Source organism: Dermacentor albipictus, chromosome 5 (assembly GCF_038994185.2).
Source record: "Dermacentor albipictus isolate Rhodes 1998 colony chromosome 5, USDA_Dalb.pri_finalv2, whole genome shotgun sequence".
NCBI classification, from domain to species: Eukaryota; Metazoa; Arthropoda; class Arachnida; order Ixodida; family Ixodidae; genus Dermacentor; species Dermacentor albipictus.
This window is the reverse complement of record NC_091825.1, coordinates 158,914,947-158,933,981: the sequence shown is the minus strand read 5'-3', so window position 1 is coordinate 158,933,981 and position 19,035 is coordinate 158,914,947. Positions and strand designations below refer to the sequence as shown.

The following is a 19,035-nucleotide window of genomic DNA, read 5'->3' as shown; positions in this document are numbered from 1 at the left end:
CTAGTGCGAAAATGCAAGCGTGAGGTTAGCGGAAAGACTCGGCCCCTGTGTTCTTTTCGCACTTCGGGGCTTTGCGCTGCAATCACGCCAACTCCTTCTCTTGGTAGCGGAACAGTTCATGGCTCGTATTCATGAAAGTTTTGCTTAAGTTCTGTCCGAGGCAGACTTCCGCATCGTCGATAGTATCGTTCTAAAACCGATCGCTGGCATATCGGCAGAAGAGATAGCACTCTTACGATAAAAGGAGTTTAGTACATGAAGGTGCAGGGTTGTCCTCCTATACTTGAGACTGTTACAATTCCTGCATTCTATCCTCCTTCACTACAACAAAAGCAACTAGGAAATTTGGTTAGGCACAGACGCTAACAATCGCAATGTGAGATACACTTTCTTTGCTATTATCTTAAGTGAGCGTATAGCTGGTTGACTGTATTTTTTATATGGGACGGGTGAATTTTTTCAGCATCTGAGGAAAAGATAACAAATGAGAAAAAGTCTAGTTTAACTGCATTGTAGAGCCCCAAAATGATTTTTCAGTGAATGATGTACACATGTTAGTAGCAAACCAAGCGAACATCGGGCGGCTTTTGGAGCCACGTGATGACTTGACATGTTCATAACAAAGTTCCTGCCGTGGCTGTTTGGCTTGCGCTTAACGCCAAGCCTGCCACCTCATAGAAGAAAATACGGTTTGTAGCGCTACCTTACGGGCATGCCAATGCGTAGTGATGCCTATTGCTTACTTTGCGGGCTGGTTTATTTTTTTCTCTCTCTCTCTTCAAGTACCCATAAAGAACCACTTATATGTGATAACTTCCCGAGGCCAGCTGCATCTAGTGCTTCTAAACGCGCTTCCCGAAATATTGAAATCTACCATTACGTTAAAATTTACAGAAATAATCTCAATTGAACATAGCAGATTTTAATGCAAAAAAATAATTGGGTAGCTATAAGTGTGAGCAACATAGCTTCTGTTCCATACGCTATACACTGTGTCTTGTTTTAATACTTGGCGCATACAAGAAAAACACTGCATATTCATTACGTAGACGAGAAATGAATAAATATAAATAATATAGGTCCACAGCTATCTATGACACCCATGTGACTTACGCCTATGAAAATTGGGCATTGTCAATTGTCGATAAGTGTATCGAATGTCTGTAGATTTGGCAGTTGTAATCGTCGCGAGGGCTACCTTAGTTTCTGCAACTCTCCCCGATATTAGGCAAACAGACTTACAGGCATCAAGTCTCCATGACCACAGAAATGGCACATCTGGAGAAGCAGCGTCGTTTAGGATGTCGCTAAAGAGCGTACAGAGAAGGCAGTCCGCTCTCGAGTCGCTGCAGGTAGGGGGGAGGGGCGGGATGAGGAAGAGCGCAGCGACCGTTGTCACGCGGCGCTCCTCCGGCGACGCTGGGGATCGTCGCCGCGGGAGGGGCGTTGTCGCGGAAGTGGCATTTATCGCACCGACGAGAATGGATGTCGCTAATACGATGATGCATGCTCGGCGGGGTTACGGAGCGAAACCGGCTGAAATTAATAAGAGAAAATAAAAATGAGCGCAGCGAGGCGCGAACATCGCGAGGCAAGGTTCCTCCTCGTCGTCGTCTTCGAGGGTGTGCAAATAACGACCGCCGTCAAGAGCACGTACTACTATGTACTATACATACCAGGGCCTCACGAAGTGCGCAGTGACTTGAAGATGTACCCGCCTTTTTCTTTTTCTCTTCTGTTGCAGTGCAGTGACTTAAAACACCCCTGCGCTTGGTTACTTTGCACGTTCCTTTTACGGCTTTACGCTGAGCGATGAGAGAAAATGCGCTTGCCAAGGTTGCGAAGGAAGAAGGAGTCTAGGGCGAAAAGAGGGGGGAAAAAATAAGTCCCGGGAGTAGAGAGATGATGAAAATTTATCGCCATCATACACACTATAGGCTTTTCGCGGCGCGTCTATCGCCTTATATACAGTCCCGCCTCGTCGTCATTGTTTCTAGCTCGCTAGGCGACTCTGCTCCTGTCCTTTCGTTTCTTTGCTGTCATTTTGCACCGACGTTTCCGCTCCCGCCTTTGTTAGCGAAGCCTCCTCACTGGCTACCGAAATGGCTGCCGGGGCCTCAGCATGTTTCTGAAGAGGCTAAAGTCGGAATGGCGCCTCTTTTTTTTCTGAGAACTAAGACTAATGGCTGTCTGAGTTGGCGCTGATATTGAAAGAAAAGAATTGGCAGAAGAAATGACACTACAGGATGACTCATGGCGATTCATATCCTGCTGCGGCTTTACGGCGAGCCCGGAGCGCGTCGTTTACGTCGGGTGGCTGCTGTGTGCTTCTAGCCTCGGCAAAAGTATTCGGGCCCCACTGACCTTTCGCCCTAGTTTGTCGTACCAGAAATTCTACGAGGAGGATAAAATAGAGAAGGCAGGGATGTTAATCAGAAAATTGTTTGGTTGGCTACCCTAAGCTGGGGGAGGAGAACGAGATATATAAAATAAAGAGCGAGATAGGAAGGAAGTACGTGGTGAAAGCTTGTACGCGCACCGACAGTAACACACATTAAAAGACGTTCGCAAAGAGAGTCGCCCTCAAATAGTACAAACGCGCCTCTACTGCTTTGTGGACCACCAAACGATGGGGATGGTGCTCCAGTAGCGCCTGCACAGACAGCGGCCGATCATCCGGCTGTGGCAGTGCGTTGGAGAGGGAACTCTAGAGGGACAGAGAGAGCGAGAGAGAGCAAGGACAGGAAAGGCAGGAAGGTTGGCCAGGCAAACAAGTTCGCTACGCTAGACCGGCGGTAACGGGTGAATAGAAAGAAGAAAAGAGGGAGAGAGTGCGCAATGTGTGGACGTCGGAGTATGCACAAGAAGACTATAGACGGAGAAGGAAGAAGCTCTATTGGATTCAACTTTATGTACTCGCTGCGCCCCAGGCAAATTGAGCAAGATTTTGCGCTCTAGATGAATCTACGTACAACCTATATAACATATCTGATTTCTAATGATCAAATGAACATTGGATGGATTTGCACCAAAGTATACGAAGCCTCGAAATTTGCACAGCGTCGCGTACTTACTGGATTGAGCACGAAACTACTATTTGTAGGATTCGCATTATGCGTATCAGAAGTAAAAAAAAGGACATGGTTCTGAAAAGAAAATTCCTTTGTCGCCACGTAAAAACAACTTAGTGCCGCGTTTACTTACGAGCGTGTTGCACCTTGCAGTTCGTCGCCAGATCGCGCGCAGGAGCAGTTGTACCTAGAGTTACTGTATATGTGGTAGCATATACAGTAACTCTAGTTGGACCGAAGGACTGGCATCGTTTCCGTTCAGTGTGTTGCGTATGTCTAGGGGTACGCTCTGTGTAAGCGGAAACTAATAATTGCCGTATCTGCCACGACAACTCGGGTAATCCTACGCATTATCTTAGCATTATGTGTTCATTTATTTCTGAACCTCTGATAGAGCCACAATTTCCCATAATAAATCGAAATAAAGCAGCTTATCGTCCAGAAACGGACAGTAGGTTAGAAGGCCGCTGTAGTGCAGGGTTCCAGACTAATTTTGATCAATCTGGGGTTTTATCACGTGCACCCGAATCAGTCCCATCGCAATAGTCCTATTTGCTGTCTCTCATGTTTGTCACATTCACCATTGCTAGGTTATGCTTAGTACTAATATATTACGTTTTATTTTTTGTGGTCGAAAGTTTGTTGATTGACCACTTGGTCTTAATTTGATAATACCCTAGCTCTTTTAAAACCACATATTATATGTATGTGGCCAAATTTACCCTCTGCTTCGGTGAAGATTTCTTGTCGTGACACACTCTCACTGCAAGAACTATGTACCAATAGGCCAGATTGTCGTCTTTAAGGTGGGCGGAAATCGCGCTCTGTAGCGTTCATGTCACTACTTAAGTGACGCGGTGTAAGCAGACTCCTTGGCGGAAATTATTCATTCATTCATTCACAAAATTTGAGTCATGAAGCCCGGTCTTTTCAGACCGAGGCGTGCCGCGTCCACGTCGGGACCGCCAGGCCGAGCCTGGTGGCGTTATCGTGGACACTCTGGACAGCCCGTAGTTGACCTTGATATGAAAAGCTTGATATCGTCTTGTGCCAGTTAAGCCATTTTTATTCGGGGTCGGCGAGAGTCGCGGGACAGCCAGCCAGCATGTGAGATGTCAATGATGCCATCGCACACGCTACATTCTTTCCTAATTTCTCTGTCGGGGTGAATATTATTTAAGAAATACGGAGTGGGGTACGTCCCAGTTTGCAGTAAACGTAGCGTGACTGCCTGAGCCCTGTTCAATTTTACGTGTGGCAGTGGGAATCGCCTACGCCTCAAGTAGTATTATTTAGTGATGTCGTTGTAAGTTAGTCAGTGATCTTTATGCTCCCCGGAATGGTAGTGGGCGTCGGTTTGGTTCTGACCGGCACGGCAAGCAAGTCCTCGGGCCAAGTCCTTCGTCACCTCGTTGAGGTTGGGCCGAGTCTCGTCCACTTCTCCCATATGCGCAGGAAACCATGGGATTTCAGTTTTGATAGTTTCGACCTTGTCGCTAATTTTAGCCGCAGTCGCAGCAACATAGCCTTTGTCAAAGCTCTTAATCGCTGCTTATGTGTTCTGCGTTTTGTCTTCACGAGACAACGATGCTCCTGAAATCAAGTGCTTTGGTTCGATGGTTGAAACAATGGAAATCGTATGCAAGCGCGTGATCATCGGTTGTGTTTAGCTGATGCTGAACATTGGCACTTACATCATGCAAAAGGAAAGAAACGTCGCCATATGGGGGTTCTGCATACAGAAACATTGTGGCCACGCCACCGAGGAGTACTACTTAGGATCATGTGGAAAGCATCTTGGTATAATCATGGAAACACATATAACGCTGAAATGAATGGTTATGTTAAGAATTCGTGTAAACTTAGCCGGTATGGTTGATGCTTATTCTGACCTCAGCGTCTGTTCCTGTCATGAAATTTTCATGCGTGCGAGCAAAAACTCTCATCATCAGCAATGGCTCGTGCCACTGCTCGCGCGTTTGTAGTCGTCTTCTTCCGCAGCTGGCTCCGATGGCGCTCATCTTGCCAGCGTTCCCATACTGCCCCTCGCTCTGCGAAGGCGCTGACGGCACTGGCCCACGGCCAGTCGGTGCGGTGATTTCGGTCTCAAATTCTTTGTCTCAGTTTATGGCGAAATGATAATGTGTATAACGAACGAATGTGTATAACGACCGTACAACACAAATGAACGCGAATGCATAAAAATAAATGTGTGTTCATGCTTTTCTTCACGATGACCACCGATCAAAGCAATAAAATTGTTCGTGCCGTTGTTCAACATTCTGTGTCATATCTTTGTCGTTTGCTACACAGCTTCACTGGGCATCCACCTTCACAGAGGGGGAAGGACTCATAACTCTTTCCTTCCCGACTTTCATGAAGGGGAAATGTTAGCAGAGTATGCGGGGGTTAGAGCATTAGTACTGTCGAATAACCTCTGCGAACTACAGGTTAACTTCGATACCACGATTCGTTTATCCAGAACTGTTTTCCGAGACCGACTGCACAAAAAACAATTACTTGTTTCAATTAAAGGGTCAATGTATTCAAACTGCTGCTTTGAGATAAATATAGAATACGCTTACTGTGGAATTCGACACTCAGGAGGAGGCGCCCTCTACAACTCGGAGCTCACGCACAAAGCAGTAATACAGAGGGGTGAGAGACCTCTGTACTTTGAAAGCCATGCGGGGACCAGATAAAGCTGGGCCCCGTGCGAGAGAACTGTGGGACTGTGATTCACTGTTCTCCAACGCTTTGGCTGCGAACTGCCTTTTCTTCATTGCTCCTTGCTTTTGCAATGTCGTATGGATGTACTAGAAGCTGACTTCTCTCTCTTTTCTTTCTTTCATTGTTTTTGAGCGCTCACTGGTAGCCTGTACTACTCGTCTTAATTAGTTTCTTGAATGTCTTCTTTGTCCGCACTGAAGCGCTTTTGGGTTCTCGTGATTAGGTGGCGCTTTACCGCCCTCGCCCTCCGATTTCTTTCTCGCTGTTACTGTTTTTCATCAAGGTTTCTTTCACTGTGCTTTCGTGTCTTCTGGTTCTTTTCTGCGTAGCTTAAGTTTTACGTCTCAGCCATGGTGTTCTTCTTGACTCATCGGACCGAGTCCGGCATTGCCGTGAAAGAACGCGTCTGTAATTAAGTTATTTTTAGTTCCTCAGTACTCGACAAAGACGTGCGTTTGCTTTATCCTCTGTTTTATGCTTCTTTTGTTTGTATTTCTTTGCTGGCTTTGATAATAGACTGTCCCTGTCAAAGTGAGTGCGCTTCTCGAACCCATTTTCTCAGTTTTTCGCTATATGAGCTCAGCGAAGGAAAACAGCCAAGTGGCGCTAAACAAAAAACGGCTTCAAGGCCACATATATGAAACGCAACATTTCATGTTACGCACGTCCGCACATCTAATATGGTTTCATTTCATGTGTGGCTCTTAAATTAGGAACAAAAGGGTCAGAACAAGAAATCTTTAAAGCACAATTTGCCAGGGTGTAGAGAGCTTCCTTATCTTTCTATCACGTGCTCCACGTACCCGTGCGGCAAGAAGAATAAGCATTAAAAAAGAACAGCGTGAAAATTAACATTTAGGAAAAGACGAAACAATTAATCGATAAAACCGAGAACTCACAAGAAAGAGAGAAATAATGCATATTTGTGGTCTTATCGCTTCATTGTGCACACAGCAAACTGCCGCGAGCTGCCGGCGTTAAAGAAACGCTGAAAGCAACTAAATAATGCGAAATAAACGAAATAGCACATCACGATAGTATGAATCTTCTTTGTTTGCTTTCGTGTAATGTGCAGCTCGATGAGCGCACTCTCGCTCTCTTTCTCTTCTATCTCGCCACTTGATCCAGGCCGCCGCCTGGTTCTCCTCGGCAGGAAGTGAACCCCAAATCAACCAGTCTGTCGGCTAACTCGCTCCAGTGCATCGCCGAGGTTTCTCCGATGCCAAACTCGGTTACCGAGAATTTATGCCAAAAGAAATTAAATAAGTCGTAGTGAATTGAAACACACGCCTCGCTCGCTTTCGACCAGCCATAGCGATTGGTGATCTGGTTATTCTGTCGAGCCGTCGCATCTGCTGTCCTTTGCAAAACAAAGAAATGTCCATTTCCTTTTTTTTTTTTTGAGAGCGATGACGCACGTGCAGAAAAAAAAAAGAAGTCAGACAGGGCACGTCGAGTACTTGGCTGCTTTCTTCAACTTGTCCGATTAAGCGCGGAACGGAGTGTTTAATGTTATTCCATCCTACACTTTCTTTGCTATTTTTCGCGAAGTAATTCAAGCATGGAAAGCGATAAACGAGTGCTTTGACGTTGGCAAGGCGCTCAGCTCCAGAACTCTGTTACATAGTCGCTTAATAATGTGCGTAACTTAGGAAATAACTTTTTAATGATATTTCGAAAAAAAATGAAGATAGATATTAGGCGCGAAAAAAGCAAGAACCACGGATCTTTTTCTTTTTTTTTTGTGCTCCACAATACGGGACTGGCGAAGCGAGAACAAGCTGTTGCATGAAGGAACACTACAGTTAAGTAGAGATGCTTAATTGTGGATCGAATATACGGAGTGATCATCCCATCTTTTAAGCTTCCTTTTGATGTCATTTTTTATGTATGTTAGTTACCGCAGTGGAGGCTGTTTCTACGCTTTGTTAGTTTCCCTACATATTCTTGTTTAATAAATGTACAGTCGTAGCTGAAGAAAAAAAGACACTCAAGGACGAGTTCCCCCGAATAGTCGTGACACAAGAACCACGTTGAAAAGCCAGAGCCTACGATAAAGGCAACTTTGTTAAAGAAAAGAAAAAGAAAGCTAATGCTCACTTGATGCTCTTTTATTGTGCCGTATGGTGTATTCTGATAGCCTAACACATTCTTAAAATTTTGTAACATACAGATACTCGTATCGAATTGATTAACGACGGCTCATTTGCGAATTCAGGGGTCATTTACCGGGCGTGTCGTCAAAACCAGCATACGCCTCGTGCTGGCTCAAGCTAAACGACAACCAAGACAAACTATAATAAATTATCCAGCATAATGGAAATGCAGCGCCAGAATCTAGTGATTATACAGGCAGCAGCCGTGATTATTATTATTATTATTATTATTATTATTATTATTATTTGGTTTGAGTACACATATACATACGTACACATGCGAGGAAAGGCAAGGTGAGGAACAGGCTGCCAACCGCCACCGGAAGGGGCGCAACGCCTGCCTACTTTTCAGAAAGGAGGGGACACAAACAGAAATGGAAGATAGAAAGACGGGGAGAAAACAGGAAAGAAAGAGAAAGATGACAAATCTCAAAAATGAAGCAGAAAACTCACAGCACAGGTCGCACACAATAGGTCCGGTCACTGCAGGTCAGGCTATTAAAAATGTTGGAATAGTGCCAGAGCTATTGCCATTTGAAAAATTGTAATAGGCTATGAACGTGAACTTAAATTAGTTGCTCCTGGAAAAGCAAGGAGAGCGCGACGAGCCTGATTGCGCCGAGACGCACAACCACTGGGGTACAAACATTCGTCGAGCGTCGTACACCGCAGGACATGACAGGCATAGCAACGTGCGCTGCGCACTGAAAGCGGGACTCTCCAACATTAGGTGCTGCAGTGTGTCGCGCAGCAACCGCAAGGCGTACACGATGGACTGGCCACACGTCGTTGCCAGTATAAGCGTTCGAACACGTTCACAAAGCCAATCCTCAGTTTGAGTAGTAGTGCTCACGCGCGACCACGCAAGCCTCGACCGCGAACACGGGGCGGGAACGTTCCGTTTGCGGTGCGCTGGTCTCGATACTGCTTGAGTAGGGGGCGACGAATCAGCAGGCGAGCGTCGTCAAGCTTGCGCCGAATTTCAGGGCACACACAGTCGTTATGAGCGCAAGTTGAAGCCAGCCAATCAGCCTCTTCATTTCCGGCGATCCCTGCGTGTGACGGTATCCATTGGGCAACGAGAGTTACCCCATGCGATGCACTTTTGTTGGCAGAGTCATTAATGATACGCACAACTGGAGAATCAATCTGACTGTGTTGTAATCTGCTAAGAGCAGTGCGGGAGTCCGTAAAGATGACAGTCTTCGATACGGTCAACTCCTCGTGCACGTATTTCAGTGCAGTAATCGCTGCAAGCTCCGCAGTTGTTGACGAGGCTGATGGGGTATATGATTCGGCGGGTGCATTGAAATAACTCAGGTGCACCACAAATAACCAAACAGATGTACTACCCTTCCTGACACTAACACTCAGGCAGTGCTTTTTTGGATGCTAAAACAGGGCATGACTCGGATGGAACGACGGAATCCGACGTCATCGGTTGCTGTTGGTGTGAAGCGCGGTTGCTTGCTCCCAAGCTGCAATATATTTGTGTGCGTGCGCAAGCACAGATGGAGAAATAGAGGTAGGAGATGCAAAGCGTATAAATTTACCGGAGCAGTCGGAGGAGACAGGAAAAGCAGCTGTCGAAAATAATGAACCGCAAGCACATGCATGAAGCACCTGGCAACGGTCGTAGTCTTCAACTCAGCCAGTAGGCGTTTAAAGAAACACACCGGCGCCCTTTAAGCTACTCGGACTAAAATATAGATCGGGGCTATCTAGATGTAGGCCCTGTACAGACTGTACTGGGAAATAAACACAATTTTACATCATGGTGTGGCCTACATTTGATTCATCATCGCTCCGTACTTAACATCTGTATGTTAGCTATGTGAACACCGGCGTGCCTAAAGAAGGATGCTGAATTGCAGCTACGGCCTTTGAATTTGTTCTTTGTCAATTCACAGACATAACTACTCAGCTCGTCCAAACGTCCAACGGGCTTCGTATAGTGGAAACTGCTTAACTTGAGAGCAGGTCACGTCAGTAGTATTTCCTGTATTTTCTTTCACGGGTTAAAAAAATATCCCACATTGAGGACGAGATGCAAGCGCGCTGACACGTTTCAGTCATGAAGCATACAATATAGGACATGTACAAGTGTCGGTCGTTGTGTGACCAACATTTTTTCGCGATACTGAGCCCCAACTTGCCTGAATTTTCGCGTTTCAAAGTCGTTTCTTTAGCTTCAGTACATCGTCCGAAACTAAACAACTGTAAGTTTTTCTTCAATCGCTCTTTGTCGCTGCGCAGGTGCACAGTGAAGGCCCACTGTCAAAACGCCACGGGCACCATGGTTGAGAGAAGCAGCTCGGCGCGTTGGCTCTCTCTTGGCTCGAATAAGTGCATCGACTTCCTCGCCGTGCGGCCAGAGCAGCTGCCCTACAAGTCCATGTCCATGGTAAGAATTATTTCACGTCAACATCATCGAAGGTCTAGTGCAAACAGAATGTGATAACAGATAAACAAACCGGCTGCAGATGTACTCTATGTATACTTTGCTGTGCTTAATTAAGAGTGTTTTAATTACTGCGAAAGGACATAAAAGTTTACTTAGCTTCCTGAGATTGAACGGCCTGTGTGAACGCCTATGATTGGAACGCCTTTTCTATTACCTGTTTCCTTTCTTCTTTCGTTTCTTTCGTTTTTTTTTGTTGCATTTTCTTCTCCTCTCGCCCTTTGTCGTCTTTACAACACCTATATCCCCAACCCCCATGCAGGGTAGCAAACCGTAAATTCGTCTCTGGTTAACTTCCCTGCCTCTCTCTCTTTCTCGTTCCCTCTGCATCTTCGATCATGTCTCTCTTAACGCAAATAAAAGCAGTTGTTAGCATATAGAACATAAGGAGATCGTTATTTTTGTTTCTCGTGCATGGAGAGTACGCTTCTGGAGTCTAACAGTGGCAATAAAAAAGTTTTCGTGCTCATAACATAGAAAACAGCAATAAAAACAGGGTTGATAAGCGATTATTTGCCTGAAAATAAATTCAATTCTGATGGTTGACGTGCCAGAACCGCGACCTGATTACGAGGCTTATTGATATGATTACTACATTGTGGAACTACGGATTAACTTGCACAACCTAGTTCTTTTTTTAAGTGCACCTAAGTGCATAAGTACGCAGGTGTTTTTGAACTTCGCCACCCTCTAAATTCGGTCGCACGGGTGCGGTCAAACCAGTGACCTCCAGCTCAGCAGAACAATGTCATAGACACCAAGCTACCGTGTTCGTACCTGCACTCGCCTTTCAGGAGAATACATCGCGTTGCTATGTGTGAGCAAGCGGACGACTCATTACAGCTGTAGATTAGGGGTGTAACAGGTGCAACAACTCTACGTGTACGCAAACCGAATGGGTACCAGCGAAAGCCAAGCAGACTTTGGATTCTTGGGAACGCAAGCCACTTGCGTCGCCAAAATTAAAGCGCACTATTGCCTGCCGTAACATGACGGCCACACGTACCAGAAGAGGAATGTTTGGGACGCTTGCACCGTGCAGTTTCCTACAATAATTACGAGAGGGAACTCTGGAGAACTCTACGGGAGCTGCACGAGGGGCGGTTCAGTCAGAATGGGAATGGTGGTTAGTAAATGATATTGCCGAAACTTCGTCCTTCTAGCTTTCGATGGCTTCATGACTTTGCAAACTCATCCCTTTCAACAACATACTACGTTATAATTCATTAAATAAAGAAATAATATTGTGCGATAGCAGGATTCAAACACAGGCCCTCTGACACACAAGCCCGATATTGAAACTATTACGCTACGCATGCATGCGTCGACACCCACGGACGCACGCGAGCAAGCCAGCGCATTGAGACGTTTGGTGAGTTTGGATTTCGCCGCCGCGACAGGCGGAACTACAGAAATTAGTAGCGATTATGCGTGTTCGCACAGCCTTACCGTCTTCCGAATTAAAAAAAAACGCATAGCTTGATTTGGAACTTACGCCACCGAATGCCAATAAAGCGCAGTAAATGAAGCCGCAAGGACGTTTGAAGCCACAAGCACGAAGATCAGACAAGTCCATGTAATAACTATCGTTGCCACGATGACTAAACGATCGTAGCGCCAGAGTTCCTGCTTATAATTATTGTACGAAACTACATGTCTTACCTACAAAACAAAGACGCAAACACTGATCAGATTTGCACGAGAGGACGTAACGCTTTTTTTAATCGCTACTAGCCCAACTTCCTTACTTGTAAAAATGGAATCAAGTAATATTAGAGTCATAAAGCAATAGCACGAATAATAGACAAATGAAAAAAAAAGAACACAAGTTCTACGCAGAGCCAGACCAACGCCGTACATTAAAAAACAAGAAAAAGAAACTACTGGGCAGCTCAATGGCCAACACGTTCATTCGCTTTCGACATCCTTCACGTGAAGCGAAAGAAAGCGCTCGCCCCCACACTGTCCTTCCACTCACCCTCTCTAGATTTTGTACGGCGTTCCAAAAGGTTGCGCGCATTTGTAGCGCACTTGCGGGCGTTGTCACATTTTGATGCTGTACACTACGTACTCCACCATAAATCTCATTCCACGAAAGCTGTGCGCAGGCAAGGTGCAGAGCAAGGCAATTTCTATATATGATCCACGTGGTTTAGTTTCCACGTCAGCAACAAGGCACAGCTGCGCCCAGTCGTGTGGATACGGAGCCACTTTCTGCCGCGCAACCCAACTAAACTTTCCGCGAGCGAACTTAAGAGTGCGAGAGATGAATGCGTTGAGCAACGCGCGCACTCAAGTTGAACAATAACACAACAGCTCCCAGCGTGCAGCAGGAAGTGCGAAGTACAAGATCGTACGCGTGGAGCAGATATACTAACGCAGAAATGGACACGTTGTACTAGCAGAGACGAGGCCGAGCAGAGCCAGTGCATAGTGAGAAGATAAAAGCCTCTTTCCATCTCTCTTCCGACAGGCCAGCTCCTCCAGCACTCCAACAGGCTCAAGTGGTCCCGTGGCTCAGTCAACTCGACTAGCTCGGCACCCCTCCCCCCCCTTTTTTTTCCTTGCGGCCTGTGCATCAACATATTAATTGAGTTAAGGACTCTGCGTATGAAGGCGCTCTTTTGCGGCTCGCTGCCCGATAAACCACAGCCAGCCAGTGGCGGCGGCGGCGGCGGCGCTCTGAAGCTCCCCTGTCGCCTTGCGCCTGCTTCGCCCCTACGTGCAATGCTTTCGGTTTCAGTTATGTATTTCGATTGCCAGCAATGAGAGTATGTGGAGGACTCGCTTGTAGTTTCCCTCGTTTTCTTTCTCTCTTTCTCTCTCTCGTCTCTTCCTCTATCTCGTTTCTCGTAATACTTGCCCATATTTCCTTTGTTGTCACCCTTCACTTTTCTGGCTCATAAATATTCCCCCGATTATCATCAGCGCTTAACCGTGGAGCGGGCGGAAGGCGGTTCGTGTATTTTTCATCCTCCTCCTGATCCTAAGAGCGCATCGGCTCCTACGCCAAAAGAGGATTCGGCGTTGGTCGTTCCTACCGCGCTTTCCTTTTGGGTCTCAGGCGCCGAGACTTGTTCGCTACTAATTCAATTGAGCCTTGTTATGACAGTGGTTCGGGACCTCTCGCCAAATGAAACCAGCGCAACCTCGGCTTCTCTCGTTGCTCTTTCTGTTACTTATTTTGCTTTCCCCACGGTTGAGCCGCGCAAAAGCTTCTGGTTCCCGCATGCTTCTCGGTCCGCCCCATCGACGCGTTGCACCCAGATTTCAGTCGACTTGTTGAGTCCCTGCAAGTGTGGATTGCGAGCCCTCTCTGAGCGCGGAGCAGCAAAACATTGTGCGTGAACCGCCAGCCAGCACGCTAGACAGCGGCGCTTAAACTCAATAACACCGCGAAGGCGAGCCAAGAAAACAAGGCCGCCGTGTGCTTCGCGGCGCCGCCGTGTTCCGAAAGCATGGCCCGCGAATCTGTGCAGAGTAAATAAAGAGCATTCCGGAATTCCGCACCTCGCTAGCAAAAAAGAAATAGGGCTGGCGGAGGACAATCGTAGGGTGGGACGCAGGTGCGAACGCTGATAAGGTGCTCACGCATGGCGTAGTTCCTACGGGGCGTCTATAGTTCATTTTATCTTATCCTTGTTTCGCCAACACGGCAAGCTGGCGCTATGTTTCTTTCATTATGAATATTTAATTAGGTTATAATTTTTATAGGTAGGTAGGTAGTGTTTATTGGTAAGGATGAGCTGTTAATCTGGATGTTTCAGCAGTATATGAAACGACTGCAAACGCTGAATGACGTCGTTCGTTGCTTAATCGCACTTACTTGAATGTATTATCGCGAGGAAACACGCACGTTTTGTTCTTTGTTTTTTATTGTTGGCTGCAGACTATTATTGCTTTTGCAGCGTTTGTGACAATAATTTGCTGTAGTCACGTCCAGAACCAAATTACTATATTTTTGTAATTTGGACGGCCCAGAGCTGGCAGACCAGCTCTGGGCCGTCCGGCAAGCCGAAGATGCCGCTCGAGTCCAAGAACTTCGAGCCGTCACCTGAGGCCACCACATCAAGACCTGCCGGACTATTCTTTACTAAAGTTTCTTCTTCTTCTTCTTCTTCTGTAATTATTGCCATTATAGTTAACACGTATCCTGAATTTGAGGGAACACCAGGTCCAATATTATGCTTACATCTAGTGAGTGTTATATAAGTTCAGTGTTTGCAACACCAATGACAAAGAACCAGGTACAGCAAACGTTGACGCCTGGCAATTGCGAGAAGCAAAAAGAAAACATGGAGCTGGCAGGAAGAGGCCACCTTAGTATACAATGACCCTTACGATCCGATTTCGGGCAGTATATGTGGCTCCACCGATGACTCAAGTTTCCCTTTCGAGTTCCACATCTGAAGGATAAACAAAGAAAAATCTGCTCAGGCTCAGCCGACAAAACGTACACTCGAAGTAACGCATTGTGCCACGTCAGACAATCGTCCAAGTTGAATGCAAAGAGAACAAAATTTGAAATTTAGTCAGATTTTCTTGTCTTTGCGCACGCACTAGCATTCGAACTAAAGCAAAGGAACGCATTGGTAACGTCGAGCCCAACAGTAGCCAGCAAATTGGGGCCCTCGTCTACGAACAAGTATTCTGTTGCCGAAAGATCGCCAATTGAAGCTTTGAAGAACAGAAAAATGAAAAAAAAGTGCAGTTCTCTGCGCGGCAGGGCCATGTCTGACGCTGACAAGCGTGCAAGAGGAATACCTTATTGAAAGAATTATCCTTCCGGTCCTTTAACTCTTTCACCGGGCCTCCCCTTTTTACGCTTGCAAGCTACATTCCCTATTCTCGCACACGGCACGCAGGAGGGCGCAGCCTCCGTAACGAAAATGAGAGGAAGAAAAGGCACTCGGCTGCTTCACCCACTCAGCCACGCGTCGCTCGAGCAAGGGAGCTTGTAACGCTCTTCCGATCCGCGCCGCCAGGGACTGATGGCTCGGTTTGGCTATGCTTGAGGCTCGCTGCCGCGCCGGCGAGCACCCTTAATTGGGAGTGACAGTTTCGCAAAAGCGTGCATAATCGAATTTGATTGGACGAAGAGCGCCCGCCGACGCCCGGAGATGAGGATGACACTGGCGGCGCCATATACGGAAGCACTGCCGCCGATGCAGACAGCGTTGCAATAATCTCCCCCTTTCCCCTTTCCGAGCCCTCACGTTTCCTTCCACCCTCTTTACCTCGGTGACTTGCTTCGGCTTTCCCCTTGTGTGGATGTTCACGGCACGTTGCTCTGCGCAGCAGAGAGCGAGAGAACGACATCCAAAGGGTAAACGCCTGCCTGACTTTTAATGAAAAGGACAGGCTCGCCCACGAAAAGCGTACGGGGTTACGGTGCCCTTTCGGGCGTGCATAAAACTGTCCGAAGACGCGCACGTCCACGACCTCGTGCGCACGAGGACGGCGCGCGGCTTACTTACAACGGGCTCTCTCCGCATCAACTCTTTGGCAGTGCAGCGCCGTCGCCTGACTTGTGCGCCCACTTGAACGGCCGTGTAGGGTTGCGCACAGTTTTAATAGATCCGCGCGGAAGCACACAGCTACAACCTACATGGCGAAACGTTTGCCGAGATCCTGCAACTAATCTTTCCTCATTCAGCTGTCCCACACTCTTGAGTTCGGTTAAGTGCAAAGTTTGTAATGCCTCGTAACGAGCATAGTACTGAGCAACTTGCGGCCATGTCCACAAAGTTGCCCTGATTCGAAGCTTTTGGTGCTCCGTCGAACGTGTGGCAGCAGCGCCAATCGACCGCAGTATCCACAGCTACTCTGGTAGCGGAGGTATCTTGCTAAAGGTTCGGACTGTTTTAGTTGAGGACTACAATTCAAGGGAGACAAGCAGGTACGTAGAGTCACTGCTCCTCAGTGAGCGTCCCCAATAATTCAAAAATGAAAATAAATGTATCCGAGTAAACCAACTATGTAGATAGCGCCGGTTACCTTCATTTAGGTTTCGAGACGCACCCACGAGATACTTACTATATGTTCAACTTCAGCTCCCATGACTGCGAGCGGCTTCATAATAGTGTTGAAGTTTGCACAGTTGGCGTCAAAAGTACACAAAGCATGGTGTCTAAGATAAGCATTAATATTTGCACAGCCTTGGCACGCAGCCTTGATTTCATATTTCCAGCTTGTAAGAGAACAACATACCATTTTGCTGGATTACGGTCAAGAACAGCTCAGTATTGATCGTTTTTTGTAAATCCCACGATCCGTAAACTTTTAATGCGATCCACACATCACTACCTAGAAAACAAGTGACCGAGGCCAATGCTGCGATGTCGTTAAGAGAGATGTAATGTGGGAAATGCTTCTTTTAAAGCTGCGTGGAGTGTACATTCTCAGAGGCAGAAAACAGCAGTGTAATTTGCCTTGCACCTCCCTTCACCCAGTACAAATGCGCGTCCCTGTTGCAGGTGGACTTGGTGATCAACCAGCTACCGCAGCTTCCGTACGGGGCGCACTACCTCTGCGTGTATGGCAGCAGCGCCCCGATTCAAGCGCGCGTCACGCACTTGGGCCTCGCCTGCATGTCCCCGCTGGTGGCGGCTCGGCCGCCCATCGTGCCGGGGAGAGGTGCGTGCGCAGCGCCAATATGGCAGCGTTGCCGCCAAACTATTAGGCCTGAAGCCCCGCTTGGACAGAGGGCGCACACACGTGCACAGCACGGACGTAAGAAAATCGAGGACGACGACACAGACGCCACCTACTGCCCGCCTTGTATTGCACGCCTTCCTTTCCGCACTGTGAATCCCTGTCCAATTTTCCCAGCTTCCTGTCGTGAAAAGACGCCCTCTGAGAGCGTGATTGTATTTAAGCCAAGCTTCACTAAATGCCGCAGCTGAAGGGGAATAGACTGATTTTTGCACATATCAGATAACATCACAATAGAAAGCATCACAGAAAACATCGCAGGATGAATTCGACAATTGACAATTGTCATATTCGTCATATGAATAAATTATTCATGGTCTACTTATCGATAATATAGGAGACTAGCATCCTATTCCAGTAGCGTGTCAGAAGTCAGGATCATGAGTAGCCTACGTGAAAAAGGAAGAAAATAACGAGCGTCGCGCTTTCCTTTTTATTAACACGATATAAGGAGATGCTGACGCACAATTTCAGGCGCCTCCTTAGCTCTTGAATGGGTCTAGCCTGCAACATACAGGGTTCAAGATTACATGTCGAATAACATTTTCATACAAGCACCAGAAATTCTCAAGCAACGTTTTCACAGTAACACTATGACGTAAGAAATACATGGTACATACAATATACAAGTTAAATGACTTCACAGTTCTGTCGAAGATAGTCTTCAAAATATAAATCATACCGTGGCCTAATAATACAATCTCTCGTTAACGGGTGGTACAAACATCGCGTAAATGCATTATCACATATAGTCACAACAGAACAGCCAACATAACATTATCCACAAACGCATACATATACACAGCGACATTGAAATGAAAGGAACAGTAAAAAAATTGGCATTCGCTTAGCTCGGCTATGCCAGGATATACGTAGCGAAAGCTAAGGCATAGCATGGTTAGTCCTGGTTAATCTTGAATGCAAGTCCAGGTTAGCCTGGTTGTCTAGCTATGTTGCGGCGTTTAGCCAGTCGTTCGGCGCGCTGTTCGTCTGTTTCATGGGCGATTCGTTTCCTCTTCATCTCGTTCCGATGTCGATTTCAGGCCTCCTCCTGTTTGTCAGAATTGTCGCCGTCCGTACTGCCGCCTCAACTGTGGTTGCGGCGCATGCGAGCTCTCCTTTTCAATCCTCCGACATGTTATCAGGCATGCGACGCAGCTGGCGAAGCGAGCGAAGGCGAGCGCAACGACGAGGAACGCGTGTGGCGTCATACCAAATGGCGGCGGGAGAAAGGCGCGGCGCTGCGCAGTGATGGAACACCTGTGGCTCGGTGCTACTAGTGGCGCATGCGCAGTAGTGACTAGGGAGCGAGAGAAAGAGAAATATCCACGGCGAGGTGCGCGTTGTGACGTCATGTGCCTCCTCGGAGCACCTCCATGGTGAAATCACAAGTTCGAGGCCAGTAAAGCTTTCCCTTTAAAACGTTAATAACGGCCTACAATACCGCTGTCTTCGAGAAAAGTTTCTAATTCTTTCAAAATGCTCTTCTGCAAGGCTGTTGTTGGCCAAGGACTCAAAAGTTTCATTAAACTGAAAGGTCTACAGTCTAATGTATTTAGTGTTGATTGAAGTCGGCATCTTGGTGTGTCATGATGTGGGCAATCTAGAAGAAGCTGATATCTTCATCTACAAATCCACAATCCCATTGGGGTGATGCACGTGGTAACGTGCATCACAATGATCACTGCCTCAGATAACGCTGTGTGTATTGAAGTCTCCACTTATAAATACATTAGAATGAGCTATTTTTGTAAATGTCCACTAGCGCTTCTACTGAAATCCGGTATGAAGGTTGTAGATGTAGATTAATCACTCGTATGTGGAGCTTCCCAAAGGATGCTTTACATGCGATGAATTGCGGAAAGTCTGAATCACTGGACTGAATTTGATAAGATGGCCTGTC

The 19,035-nt window shown here is 46.9% G+C and overlaps 1 protein-coding gene and 1 long non-coding RNA gene across 8 annotated transcripts in view; one reads left to right on the top strand and one right to left on the bottom strand.

Annotated features, from left to right (window-relative positions):
- The window catches only part of LOC135916635 (plexin-B-like), a 479,058-nt gene that overhangs the window by 365,244 nt on the left and 94,779 nt on the right, over window positions 1–19,035 (top strand). For all 5 annotated transcript variants that reach the window (XM_065450048.1, XM_065450049.1, XM_070539222.1 and 2 more), the window contains 2 exons: window positions 10,214–10,361; window positions 16,895–17,054. In XM_065450048.1, the coding sequence (XP_065306120.1) occupies window positions 10,214–10,361; window positions 16,895–17,054 (308 nt within the window). The remainder of the gene's footprint in view (window positions 1–10,213; window positions 10,362–16,894; window positions 17,055–19,035) is intronic.
- Window positions 1–19,035, bottom strand: part of LOC135916636 (uncharacterized) — a 110,782-nt gene that overhangs the window by 31,688 nt on the left and 60,059 nt on the right. Inside the window, exon 6 of one of the 3 annotated variants that reach the window (XR_010569005.2) lies at window positions 14,807–14,824. The exons of 1 other annotated variant lie outside the window; for it this stretch is intronic. This is a non-coding gene — a long non-coding RNA (uncharacterized lncRNA). Of the gene's footprint in view, window positions 1–14,806; window positions 14,825–17,617; window positions 17,637–19,035 lie in introns of those variants that run through there. One more of the 3 variants, XR_010569003.2, reaches the window with a different exon arrangement.